Source organism: Mugil cephalus, chromosome 13 (assembly GCF_022458985.1).
Source record: "Mugil cephalus isolate CIBA_MC_2020 chromosome 13, CIBA_Mcephalus_1.1, whole genome shotgun sequence".
Lineage (NCBI taxonomy): Eukaryota > Metazoa > Chordata > Actinopteri > Mugiliformes > Mugilidae > Mugil > Mugil cephalus.
The window spans coordinates 12414983-12427993 of record NC_061782.1 but is presented as its reverse complement, the minus strand read 5'-3'; the positions used below and the strand labels follow the sequence as shown (position 1 = coordinate 12427993).

General features: G+C 43.0%; 2 protein-coding genes across 3 annotated transcripts; one reads left to right on the top strand and one right to left on the bottom strand.

Moving 5' to 3' along the window:
• Nucleotides 1-43: 43 nt before the first annotated feature.
• ap3m1 (adaptor related protein complex 3 subunit mu 1) lies at nt 44-4648 on the bottom strand. Its single transcript, XM_047602999.1, has 9 exons — nt 3960-4648; nt 3315-3592; nt 2532-2703; nt 2307-2444; nt 2135-2220; nt 1928-2061; nt 1575-1782; nt 1222-1366; nt 44-1043 (listed from the first exon to the last, which is right to left on the bottom strand). Exons 2-9 carry the CDS (start codon nt 3585-3587, stop codon nt 943-945), a joined length of 1257 nt encoding a protein of 418 aa, XP_047458955.1. The 5' UTR covers nt 3588-3592; nt 3960-4648; the 3' UTR covers nt 44-942.
• Nucleotides 4649-4802: 154 nt separating this feature from the next.
• Nucleotides 4803-12868, top strand: adka (adenosine kinase a). 2 transcript variants are annotated; one of them, XM_047603000.1, is made up of 11 exons: nt 4803-4992; nt 7136-7210; nt 8153-8206; nt 9600-9678; nt 9779-9951; nt 10044-10152; nt 10704-10874; nt 10961-10996; nt 11087-11201; nt 11305-11391; nt 11478-12868. In XM_047603000.1, the coding sequence occupies exons 1-11, from the start codon at nt 4874-4876 to the stop codon at nt 11600-11602; spliced, it is 1143 nt and encodes a 380-aa protein (XP_047458956.1). In that variant the 5' UTR covers nt 4803-4873; the 3' UTR covers nt 11603-12868. The 2 variants fall into 2 exon arrangements, with proteins under 2 accessions (XP_047458956.1, XP_047458957.1); XM_047603001.1 differs by lacking the exon at nt 4803-4992 and adding an exon at nt 5765-5927.
• Nucleotides 12869-13011: the final 143 nt, after the last annotated feature.

The following is a 13011-nucleotide window of genomic DNA, read 5'->3' as shown; positions in this document are numbered from 1 at the left end:
AAACATTAACGATGCCGTTTAAAAAAAAAAACACACACAAACACCTAATTGAAAGCTTTTATAAGACTTCATATAAACAGAAATACAGATTCAGCTCCATACAATTAGAATAATTAGTATTTTCCACGCGGACAGTTGATTGTGCAAATGCTGTGCTGAATAAAGAAGTTGCATTCAAGATTGCGTGAGGATTTCAGGGTTATTTTTTACTCATATTTTTCCAAAAGGATCACCAGTTTGCTGTAACGACACTCTGCAGATAGCCGAAGGTATATTTTTAATACACCTCCATGCAGTTTGTGCTGTAGTGTGTGCCGCGCAAGGCACTTTACCCTACTCTTACAAGGCCACATTAAAAGTGAGTGAACGTCTGCAAAAATAGCTGCACTGAAGGCAGAGCCTCGAGAGCCTGGATTTCTCAAAAATAAACGTATCTGTGGTTATAAAAACTGGCTACATTAGATAATGTAAAACGTTTTTCAAAGGCATGTGTCTTCACTCACGAGCGTCATGCAGGCGAGATTTTTCAGGTGCGTTGGTTTGGTGAAGAGCAAGGTGGTGAGCTGCAAGTGTCCTTTTTGTCAAATCAAAATGTTCCCCTTTGACAACACTCAGAAAGTGTTAGATACGAATAAAAAAAAGAAAATCCAAAAAGAAAGGAATGATTCAAAACTACGCAGCACATTTAAACTAGAAACAAATAGCGCCAACGTGGTCACACTGATTATTAAGGCTTCCCTTTACAGGCCACAAAACCACCCAGTCATACATCTGTAATGCCAAACATGTAATAAATATCTGTTAGACTGCAGGATTCTTCACTTATAACAAAGAGTCGGGGGACTTGTAATTACTAATCGAGGGCTGGCTCAGCGGTGCGGTAACCGTGCCCCCTATTTGGCACAGCGGGTTGCCCACCTTTGGCCTCTTCACAGTCGACACTCAGGTTCGCACTTGGAATTTCCCGGCTTTAGTCAAATACTTGACCCCTTTAAATGGCTTGTATTTCTCTCCATACATGTCGAGACGGCTCACTTTGAGACCTGCACGGAGGGGAGAAGAAGCCGCGTGAAGCAAGTGGCATCAAATCCACCAATGTCAAACTGAATGCCGTCAGGAAAAAGGTGTTAAATGATGCTGCTGAATAGACTAATGTGTCAATTTGTTGGATTTTGAACTTGGCAGGATTAAGAGATTAAGAGCTGGTGGAGTGACGATTACCTGATATGGCGAGCTGCTGTATCTTCAGGTCGATGTTGAGTGAGGGGTTGTCTTCGGGCTTGGGGACTCCTGCCTGCATGCTGAGGCTGCCTCGCAAGTTCGGAAGCTTCTGAGGGTTAAGTTTCCCAATGTCCCAAACTAACACCTAACAAAACAGAGAAAAAGAAAAAGCTTTTTGATTTTAGTTTTCCTGTCTCCGACACCACCATCTGCTTCACATCGATCTTGGAAGATTATGTACAAAAAGTCTAAAACTCAAATGTTTTGCCAGCCTGTGCAGGAGGATGCCATGGATGAAATGCCCATAGTGACGTCCCCTGGTATGTGACTGGTCCCTGAGTGGCAGTGGTTACCTTGGTGGTGAGGTCGTAGGTGTAGTTTCCCTGTGTGGCTGTGAGGTTGGCACTGAGCACAGCTTTGGGCATGTGGATCGTGACCATCAATCCCTCCACCATCTTCCCCATAGTCTGCTTGGGTCCGATGGTGATGTCCAAGCGACCACAAGAGCCCGTCTCAAAGAAACTGATGTTCTGCTTCACATACACAGGAATGGCTACGAGACTGGGGAGGCAAAACAGACAGAGCGAACAGAAAACAGCTCGTGTTTAGAAATCTACTCATCTACGATAACACACAACGTGAATACCGATAAGATTTAATGTTCACAGCTGCTCATTGGTTTAAATATGAGGACGCCTGTGCTTACTTTTGAGAGCTGACGTGATACGTCATGAGAGTGAAGTTTCCATCTGGCGGGATGAAGGACAGGACGCGCTCGGCCTCCCAGCGTTTAAACCGCACACACGGGTGGAAGCTCACGTCATCGAGGAGACGGGGATTCTGTCGGCGAGAAACTGTGAGGGAATGTTTGGAGCCGATACAGAAAAACTGAGATGAGAGGAAATGAACTCACCATGAAGGACAGAGTCAGGTCGGGCATCCCGGTGAGCCGCACGCAGGCTTCAATTACACCCTGGATCTCTGCAAACACTGTCGTACCTAAATAAGAAACGGTGGAAGAATTTATTGAGGGACAAGTTATAAGTTAGACAACTTTGTGTTGATCAGTAAGTGCTAGTTTGTACCCGATTTGTCCACGATGGCATCTATTTCCTCGATCACATCAAAATATGCCTCATTGTTGGTGTATTTAACACCAGCACGCCTCCATGGGATGTTGGACAATTGACCTGTTGGCAACTTTTCTCCGACATTACTACTTCCTAGAAAATACACAAAACAAAGGCAAGAAAAACGTGAGTAGACAACAGGTTAGATTGACCTTAACACCAGATTCAACATTTGTTTACCTGTGAGCGTATTGACGACTGATCGCAGGATAGTGGGAGGCCTAATCAGCTCCTTGAGGACGTTGGACTCTGTTGCGAGTGGAAAGCCGTTGTCCAGCATCTCTTCCAGCAGCTCGTAAACTGTCACCACGTTGTCATTGATCACGGCTTCTGAGCACTCTCCAAAATAGTCCTGTGGAAAGAAAAAAAAAAAAGGCTTCTCCCATAAATGTTGCTATTATCAGTTTTCTTAAAAGGCACTCTTAGTGTTTTAAATGTCTCCTTATGTGCAATATAAAAATCAATTAAGAGTATACAAGAAATCAAATTAGTTTTATTCAATTTTGCACCCATGATTAAATCAAACTGCAACTCTGGACTGACACTTTAATCTTACACAGGCATCACTTGTTATACTGTGAGCAGCTGCTGCTCTGACCTTGTGTACTGCTGTACTAAGCAAAACTAATCAAAAAAGCTTTTGGTTTGTAAAGTTATGATATTTTTCTGAAATTATGTCCGCTGCACTGAAGATTTGCCTCCCTCTAGCTAACAGTTGTATTTTTTCCTCTCGTCTCTCTCAAAGTTAAAATATGCAGGGATGGCACTGAGAGAGAGATAGGAAAAAATAAGGGGCATTTTGTTCCCTGAGCTTCTTCAAACTCGGTGCAGTCGTTCCTTGGTCTTTTTATATTTGGAGGAGGCGCTACCTTAAATGTCAAAGTCAGGAAACAAAGACAAGAAAAATAGAACAATATATATAGTTATAATATTTGCATGAAACCACGTTAGAAAAATGAGCACCTGAAACGTGTCTGCCACTCTGTGCAGGAACTCAATGACGAAGAGTGGAGGGACTTCGGTCTGGATGACAGAGAGGAAGAAGAGCTTTCCCCTGTACACGGTGATGAGATAGTGGTGTGGGGTCTGCAGGACAGGGGGCACATTCTCCGGGTCCACAGCCTTCTCCCTCGCCTCGAAAAAGTAATCGCAGACGCTCCGGCTGATCACACTCTTCCAGTGTTTCTCCAGGAAGATGTCCCCCGTGTGATTAATCAGGAACAGGCTGTGAATCATCTCAGCTGCAACAATGAAGTGGTTGTTGTTGTTATTGTTAGAGCCATTGTTAGAGCTATGTGTTATGCAGCTTTAAAACATACAAATAAATAAATCCTTATTAGTTATTTCATAGTTCCCAAATCAAATCAAGGCACTGTAATGATGTCACTTCTTGTTGTTTACATTTATATCTGTCAATCTGTCAAACTAACTTCAAGCTCAGGTAACTTCACCGGCTGGCTAGCAATCTGACTTTAGCAACTTCATACATTTTTACAACCTAAATCACAATGCCACGTGCGAAACAAACTTCACAGCAAAACGCGCAACGACCACACAACATGTAGGACTGAAATGTGTAAAAGTTTTACAGCTAATTTAAAGTTTTACCTGCTAACTACGGATAACTGTGCCAAGAAATATCAGTTGGTGCCAATATGGCAGAGCTGCCTGAGTAACTGGAGACACGCCTGCAGTTCTATGCACACGTAAACGCAACAAAGTCACGAGTAAAAGTCGATAAATCAAAAGAGTGAAGTCAAAATGATATTATTTATGTGTCAAAATATATAAGGGACGGTTTAAATGTTCATCTACCGTACTCGTAACCCAATTGATGCTTCCCGTATAAAAGTTTATGAATTTGTAATCAGGCAAAGTTTTCGGGCAGCTATACTCCGGCGGTCTCACTTGGTAGTTTTGCCCTGCGCAAAGCCTTGCAGGTCCCGGGTAACAAAAATGTCTGTTAAGTAGATAAACTATTAACTTTGCTGGATGGTTGCATAGTTCCCCTAAAAAGAGATTATGTATCATGTCGGGAACAAGTTACGGTGACAGGTGTGACGCGGAAGTTGCAACTGCTAAAACCAAACAATGATCTGAAAGGCTCCACAGAACAGTGTATTTTGCATTGTAAATATATTGTAAACAATTGGACTGTAAAACTGTTATTTGCATTGCAAATTTGCATTGTATTTATTGAGTGCAGCTGTAAAATATTTATTCAGGAAGTTGCATATATTAACATAACACATAATGTGAGTTTTTTTTTCTCACATTAGCATATGGCGGTTTGGTTATTGACTGTACACACATTTCATTTCAAAGCAACGTCATTTTTTGTATTCACTTATCTTATAATTCTTCTCTTCCCTGCAGCCTGAGAAGCGGCGAGGGGGAGGGGGCTCTTGCCTGCGAGCCACTCCTCAGGGAAAAGAACCCCCCTGACACTGATAGTCTGACCGCATTTTCTTCCCACACCTCCACCGGCTAAGGTGATTGCAACGTGCTTTTCTCAATCAGCCATGGCGTCTGACGAACCCAAAGCAAAGAAACCTAAACTCTCGGAGGAGGAGGAGGAGAAGAAGGAGAAAAAGGAGAAAAAGACAGAGTCTCCGACCAAAGAGACTCCTGCCAAACTAAGGTGACCGACAGCTAAATAAAGAACTAATAATACTAGAGCGAGGAGACCCAACTACCTCCTGCAGATGTGTTGGGCGCTAAAGTGCTCAACGCTGATTATTTTTGTAACTTAAACATGATCACATGGGGTGCGTGTTGGAAAGGGTGACATTGAAGATCGGTTATAAGTATTTGGTGCGGAAGCATGGTCGGTGGTCTGGGGTGGCAGAAGAAGAAGAAGAAGAAGAGGAGGAGGAGGAGGAGGAGGAGAGGTCGTGGCTCGTTCCGGTGTAAAGTCCTTAGACCTCGTTATCTTCCTAATTGCAGATTTGCATATGCTTAGCTAACAGCTAGCCCTTGAGGTCAGCTGCGCCTGGACGCTGCTCTTTTCAAATGAGGGGTGCCAGTGTCTAATAGAGGTTCAGTGCAACCACCACCACCTGGCCTGCGTGTTTAAAAGCTGCAGGAGGAAATGTCTGCTGTGCTGCCAGTGATTTCTCTGCTGCTTGGTATTACTGGAGGGAAAGCTTGCCCGAGCCATCCGGTACCAGCTCCCAAAACAATGACTTGAAAAGCAGTCACATGGTCGCGTAATGTTGTGGTCGTATTTATTCCACAGAGTTGCAGCCTGTTGTTTTTGCACGTCGTGCACTGCTCTTCTCGGGGGTGTAATTTAGATTCATATGAGTGAGGGATCTGTGGCTAGATGAACTAGACCGGGTAAGATGAGCCAATCACCAGACAGATAGAGACCCTTCCTCCTTCAGATGCAGATCCAATCAGTCAGCCCTGAGTAGGAGGGGCTGTTGCAGAGGAAAATCGACCTGCCGGCACGCTGAGCAGCTTGAAATTGTTAAGTTTTTTGGATGCTTAGCTTTTTCTGATCCGGCTTTAGGCTGCTCAACAGGTCTGCCAGTATCTAGCAGAGAGAGAGAGAGACACCATGTCTGCTCCAAGGTAAGAGCGCACTGACATATAGAGAACAGATCTGGAGGCAGACATTGGTTCTGGGTTGGTGTAGTTGCCCGCACAAGCCCGGTAATCATCATGCTGCACATTTTTAGATGTATGAGCTGTAGGAGATAATGGTATGGGTGTGGTGACAGGATGCATTCACTCCAGCAAAACAAACCCATATGTGTAGCTTATGTTAGTGTCTGTCGTGCAATGGCGTCTCTGCGCTCCTTTGGTTTTTGTTCCTTGTTTATTCATCTTGCTTCATTAAACCTTCACCTCAGGCGGGTGTAGAAATGAAAGCTTCGTGGGGAAATGTAGTGGCGCATGTTCACGTGGCATCGGGCAGGCGCTGTGTTCAAAGACCATCTGGGGTTTTCCCAAAAAGACAGACAAGATTGCATTGCCAAAAAGAGTGAGAATGCACGAGTGAAAATGACACCAGGACACAGAATGTCACATTTTTTTCCCCCCTCTTTTGTCCTCGTATAGTTCCACATTTGCTTACAGAAGAACAAAAGTTGCAGGCTAACTGGAAAGCTGTAGTTGGTCACTGGTGTGTAAGCAAGTGTGTTATGCGTTGACACAAACCACAGAGTTGTCATACTCGTCGTCTTGTTTTTAGCGTGAATGTTGCTGCGCCCTTTTAAAATGCTATTTACTGGCATCACAAGACTTTAATGTAATACTCAAGCATTCAGTGTTTTGGCCTGAGGAAAGAACAAGCTGCACACGTGCACGCACATGCATGGGCTACACTGCTGTCCTGATGTTAATGTCACAACATGATTACATGCAAAATAGACTGGACTAACTACATTCTTTATTTTATGGCTTTGTTTATGAGTCATGCTTATTTCCAGTCTCTCTGTTTTATACAGTTCTGCTTTTTTTGTTTTTATACCATTTGAAGCTTTTTAAGTCATGTGACTGAAGGCACATGGAAACATAATAATGAAAAGCGAATGTTCAGCACTTAAAAGTGAAGTGGTTGAACGTGTTTTCCTTCAGTGTGTTGAAAGAGGCACCGTGTCACCATCTGCTGAATCAATGAACCGTTTTAAGCTATAGTCGATTTCCAATGCAGCTGAACAGTAAAAGAAAACGAATGAGAGTGGAGCACAAGACGAGTCATGTTTTATTTTGGTTGATTTATTGTTATGATCACGCCGCCGTTTAACTGCCTCTGCTTTTTGTTGTTCATGTTTCAGCCCAAACTCACTCTTTGGGATGGGAAACCCTTTACTGGACATCAGTGCCGTAGTGGACAAAGACTTCTTGGACAAGTAAGAACTGAAACAATAAGTGGTTATGAGCCTCGCTTCTTGATTGGTTGCGTAGTAACAAGTGGTAATAAAACGCACACGTAGATAAGCCGCTGCTTTATTTCCAAAATATGAATGCTTTCACTGAATACAACCATTTTTATTAAACCTTATACCGTATAAGCAGAATATATAAAATGCAAAGTCATGCGCTGATCGAGGGTCATGCTGACTTTAAGAGAAACAGATTCCCTCATGTAATTTAATCAAACAACAAACAAGATAATGGCGATAAGAGTGAGCCGAGCAGATGTATTGCTTTAATATATCTCGAAATGAGACTGCTGGGAGGTTCTGGCTGAGTGAAACAAACAGTCACAGCCTCTCCTTGTTTTATCCACGTTATGAACGGTCATTTATTAAAGTGTTGTCAGCCAAGCCTCCACTGGAGCTAGAAAAATTGTTGTGTGACTCAAAGATCCCGTAGGAGGTTATGATAATAATAAAAAGATTTTATTTTCATCATTATTATTTACTTTATTTTTATGGGATACTGGAAGCCACCTGAAATCTGAAACAGAGCACATGAGTTCCAGCTCTGTGTCTACTCAAAAAACCTCTTGCATAAACTCATGGATTAGAGCTACTAAACCACGGCTATACTTCAGCCTCATGTAGAGTAAAGTAGGACTTAAACTGCACTTTAATCCCCAACCTAGTGCGCCTTTGTCTCGGTTTAAGATTAATGCCTACATATTGATTTGGTTTTTAAACTATTGCTGATAGAAAAAAAGCTTCTCAAAACTTGTCCTTGGGAACAGTACATTCAGTAGTACCACTGCTCTGTTTTCTACCTTTATCTGTATAAATACAGTCCAGATTGTTGTTTGTGTGTGTGTTTGACTGGATTTTGTATCTGAGAAACTAATCACTGTTTGTTTTCTCTCCTTCAATTGTTTTCAGGTATTCTCTGAAACCCAATGATCAGATCCTGGCTGAAGACAAACACAAAGCACTGTTAGTACCTCCTACTGTATATTGCAACATTTGCTGTAGAAAACAGGCGGTAGAGCCCTGAACACACAGGTTTACCTAATCTTCTGTGTTTGCATTTAGCACACGGAAAAACACAGACGAGATACATCTGAAATCACAGAGTTTGTGCCTCACTGTTCTGGAGCAGGGCAGTCAAAACAGGCGCACGCCAGAAATCGCCACGATTGACCTCTGTTCCTTTGTGGACGGCCAATAGCAGAGCAGCAGACCCAGTGCAGCGAGACAGTCTCGTCCAATAGCAAACCAGGACAACTGACCTCCCAGTCCCTCTGAGACCAGAGACAGAACTCAAACATTTAACAGCAACAGATAAGAAAGGCATATGGAGCCATGTGTGTTTCTACTCATGTTTGCTGACCCTTCATAGCGGTGTATGTAACCACAGGTTTTCCTTTAGTAAGTTTAAATTATTAAGGGAGAATCTCCCTCAAAAGACACTGTATAAATTATTTATATCAAGGAGTGTTAAGGACTATTCCCTTCTTAGAGTTGGGGGGGGTGGTTTAGTAGAGGAATCCTTTTCACTTGGTATGCAGGAAGGTTTTTTGTCCATACATGTTCTCAGTCTGGCTTCTCTGGCTGTTCTCGTTTTAAGTCCTCAGGGAATGAGTATTCTAGAGACTCCCTCCTGATGAAACCACTTTACTTCTACAATATACAGTCACCCCTGCTCCATATTTCTTACAATCCACCATCTGACCCCGAGCAACATTTGGCTCGGTCTCACGACCTTTAGGAGCAGTGGGCCTGTCACACTTTCCAACGACATATTTGAACGCCCCGTCTCCAGCGCTCACAGAAACCACACAAATGCTTATCGGCGCGTAGGTTGAAATGGGAGCTATATTTAGGCCGAATGATGCGGCAAATCAGAAATGCTTTAGCTGGAAGCGAAAAATCTAAGCGCGGCTTCGGTTGTGTAACAGGCGTAAATGGTTCAGATAGTGGAATCCGTGGTCAGTCATGCATGCGCTTTATGTGGAGAGGATATGAGGCTGATATCTGCAGAGAGTCTAGTCTGAGGTCACGGGCCGTCGAGCCACATCCATCCACAAGCACACTGCTGAGGTGCACACGAGACAACTGGTTCTCCTCTTTCCTGGTCTATAGCGGAGCTACGCTAATCAGCTGTTGGTTATAGCTTCATTTTGTAGTTTTTCATTTATTTTTCAGTATGTCAGGCTAAGCTTTCTGTGCCAAACAGTTTTAGAATTTTTTAAGTTCCTCACTAATCCATATATGTCTTGATTTAGTCATCTTACTTTCTAGGTCTTAGTTTTGCAGACGTGAAAAATCTTTTTTATTTCCTATTTTGGAAATGTGAATAACATGAATCGCATGTCTCTGTGCGTAGGTTTGCGGAGCTAGTGAAGAAGTTCAAAGTTGAGTACCACGCTGGAGGAGCCACACAGAACTCTATAAAGATTGCTCAGGTCAGTCATGTACAGATGCACACAAATTGCTTTACAATGCGTGTCGCCTTCTGCGAAGGAGTGAGACGATGTTAACCCGAGCTGTTGTCTCTGTCCGCAGTGGATGATCCAAGAACCTCATAATATAGGCACCTTCTTTGGCTGCATTGGCAAAGACAAGTTTGGTGAGATCCTGAAGAAGAAGGCTGAGGAGGCCCACATCGACGCCCACTACTATGAGCAAGAGGAGGAGCCCACAGGGTCATGTGCTGCTTGCATCACGGGTGACAACAGGTGGGTAAAATAAAAGGGGGAAAAAAAGGCATGTGTTAAGTTACAATTTCATCTGAGTTTGCCACCTTATCCCTGTCGTTTCCTCCTCTCAGGTCACTAGTAGCTAACCTAGCCGCTGCTAACTGCTACAAGAAGGAAAAACATCTAGACCTGGAAGAGAACTGGAAGCTGGTGGAAAAAGCCAAAGTCTACTACATAGCTGTGAGTAGCACCAAACCACGTTCCGCAGGTTGTTCCATTAGCTTCTGAAATTCAGGTTAATCTGTCACTTCAGAGACACTGATCAGGCATAACATTATGACCACCTTCCTAAAATTGTACACATTTCCCATGTGCCTCCAAAACAGTTGTGACTCATCAGAGAAGGGGTCTTCTGAGCGTGTCCTGTGGTGTCTGGTACCAGGATGTTGTTAGTGGGGGTCTTAAGGTCCTATGGGTTGAGGGGAGGGGCCTTTGTAGATCATCCCACAGATACTTGATCATCTAAGTAACGTCCACACGAATACCAGGTCCAAAAGCTTCACAACAGAATATTGTATTGTTACGAGATGGTCAGTGTTATTCACTTCTGTTGTCAGTGTTCATAATGTTATGGCTGATCCGTGTATAAGATAACCCAAAGGGGACTTTCACGATATACTGGTGCATTTTCAGTTCCCGACCTGATACTCAGTGACACTCTGTGATTAATCAAGAGCCATCAGATATAAAAAGCAGATGAGTTTTGACCCAGTGTCACTCCTTCCTCCCAGGGTTTCTTCCTGACCGTCTCTCTTGAGTCCATCCTAAAAGTGGCAAAGCACGCCTCTGAAAATAACAAGCTGTTTTGCCTGAACCTCTCTGCACCCTTCATCTGCCAGTTCTTCAAGGACAACCTCATGCAGGTCATGCCCTACGTGGACGTGCTGTTCGGCAACGAGACGGTAAGCCGCGGCTTTCACTGTGTACGTGCCACGCTCTCCGTCCACCGTCTTTGAGTTAAACCGAAGTCTTTTTTTTGTTTTCTCAGGAGGCAGGTACTTTTGCTGATGAGCAGGACTTTGAGGTGAGTTGTTTGGCTTTTGCACATATTAACAGCACATTTCACAGTTTGTGTATCATCGACAGGTTGGGTTAATGTGTGTTTTGTCTGTAGACCAAGGACATTAAGGAAATTGCCAAGAAAGCCCAGGCTTTACCCAAAGTCAACACAAAGAGACAGAGGATTGTAGTTTTGACCCAGGGGAAGGATGAAACCGTTATAGCCCAAAGTAAGATTTCCTCTTTTTTTTTTCATTTTCTGTAATGTCTCCTTTTCTTTTATCTTTCTCATGGAGATTAATTGTTGAGTCTTTCCTCATGTTTCTGTTTTAGGTGACAAGGTTGACACCTACCCTGTACTTACAATTGATCCCAAGGACATCGTCGACACTAACGGTGCTGGTGATGCGTTCGTAGGAGGTAGGATTTTCCTCTGTTTTCATTTGACACATTGCTTGTTGTCTTCTTAGGGTTCCCTCTTATGGTTGTTTTCCGTTGTGATGCAGGTTTCCTGTCTGAGCTTGTCCAGGAGAAGTCCCTGGATAAGTGCGTGAAGGCGGCTCATTACGCCGCCAACGTCATCATCAGACGAGCGGGATGCACCTTTCCAGAAAAACCCGACTTTAACTGAAACCTACACATTTTTGCCTCCACAAATCTTGACCCATTATTGCCTATTTTATATAAATACTTCCCTTAGTGGGTTTTATTTTTGTGTTTAGTTTTTTTTAATTCAGCCACCCGTCCTCGTTATTTTTTTTTAATTATTTCTTACCAACTAAGATTTTGGCACGACCTTAAACGTGCCTGTCTCCGAGTTCTCCACTTGGGGCCACTAGAGGATTGTGTTTTATATAAATGGCAAGGAAGAAATCATGGTGACACCAGGGAATGTGAATGGGTTAAAATCGGAATGTAAAAACCTGTGTTCGTGGACTGTTGTTTTGGGATTGTTAAAGTGTTGTGGCTGTGACGCCCGTCAGACTCTACTGCGAAAGGCTGTTTCAGCGGGAAGGAGGCGCATCATGCTCGGAAGACTAAAGAATAAAACATCACTTTCAAGGGAGGTTTTGGATGCCACACGTCAACGTGCAGTGGTCATTTGTTATAGGAGTTTAGATTTAATTTAACAAGCCAGTTGTGTTAAATGTTTTTAGTAATGGACGCGTTCTTAAATGTGTCCAAGCTTCTAAGTCCTGTGATGTTCAGATTTAGTTTGTTTTGTCTGAACTGTTTCAGAGTAGCTGCACTAAGAATCGAGTGCCTTTTATTTCCTCCTCCTGTAAATGTTAGAATTTACAGAATAAGATTATATACTTGGAAGTTCTCTGCCAGAGGAACACAGTGGGCATTACAACAGACCTCTGCTGTTTTTCACTTGGAGCTGGTTGTCTGTCTTCTTAAAGGCTGTTTGTGTGTGTGTTTATCTCCTGCAAAATCATAGCATAAGGAACCCGGCTTGAGGACTTCCAGCTATGTTAAAACAGACAATGAATTTTTACCTAATTGGATTTTAATAATTTTGTTGGATGATTTCAGTTACAAATAGAAGATATTGGATAGAAAAAGTGAGTAACATAAGCTAACCGTTACAAGGGGCCAAACATTTCAAACAGACTGTTCACATGACACCGTCACGGTCTGTGCAACACTGAGCTCAACGCTTGAACATAACATCATAACATAAGATTTTTAAAAAGTGCAGGGCTTATGTGATAGGAAGAAACTTACCTGGTAGTGCTAAAGTAACACCGTTCTTCCATTAAATAGCTCCTTTGTACGTTAAGATGCACCTCAACAGCCTTACGTGACCTTTTGCTTCCTTCAACACTCGAGTCAACCTTGTGTGCAGCCGACCGATGTCCTGACACTGACAAATAAAACATCATGTCATTCACTCAAAGTTTTGTGTGAATTCTTTAATGTTTGAGGGCAGTTCTCAACCCCTGTGATGCTTTGATCAAATCTTCTTGTGAGTTATCCATATCATAGACCTCAGATTTTTTTGAGGAAGTATGTTTGAAGCCCTCCAACATCTGG

Bases quoted from the DNA above. Each gene is read 5' to 3' on its own strand.
- ap3m1 (XM_047602999.1), bottom strand. From the start codon at position 3,587: ATGATTCACAGCCTGTTCCTGATTAATCACACGGGGGACATCTTCCTG. The intron at 2,704-3,314 runs GTGCTCATTTTT...TTCTTTCCACAG, and splicing joins GAGTGGCAGACACGTTTCAG to GACTATTTTGGAGAGTGCTC. The intron at 2,445-2,531 runs GTAAACAAATGT...TGTATTTTCTAG, and splicing joins AGTCGTCAATACGCTCACAG to GAAGTAGTAATGTCGGAGAA.
- adka (XM_047603000.1), top strand. From the start codon at position 4,874: ATGGCGTCTGACGAACCCAAAGCAAAGAAACCTAAACTCTCGGAGGAG. The intron at 9,679-9,778 runs GTCAGTCATGTA...CTCTGTCCGCAG, and splicing joins ACTCTATAAAGATTGCTCAG to TGGATGATCCAAGAACCTCA. The intron at 11,392-11,477 runs GTAGGATTTTCC...GTTGTGATGCAG, and splicing joins TGGTGATGCGTTCGTAGGAG to GTTTCCTGTCTGAGCTTGTC.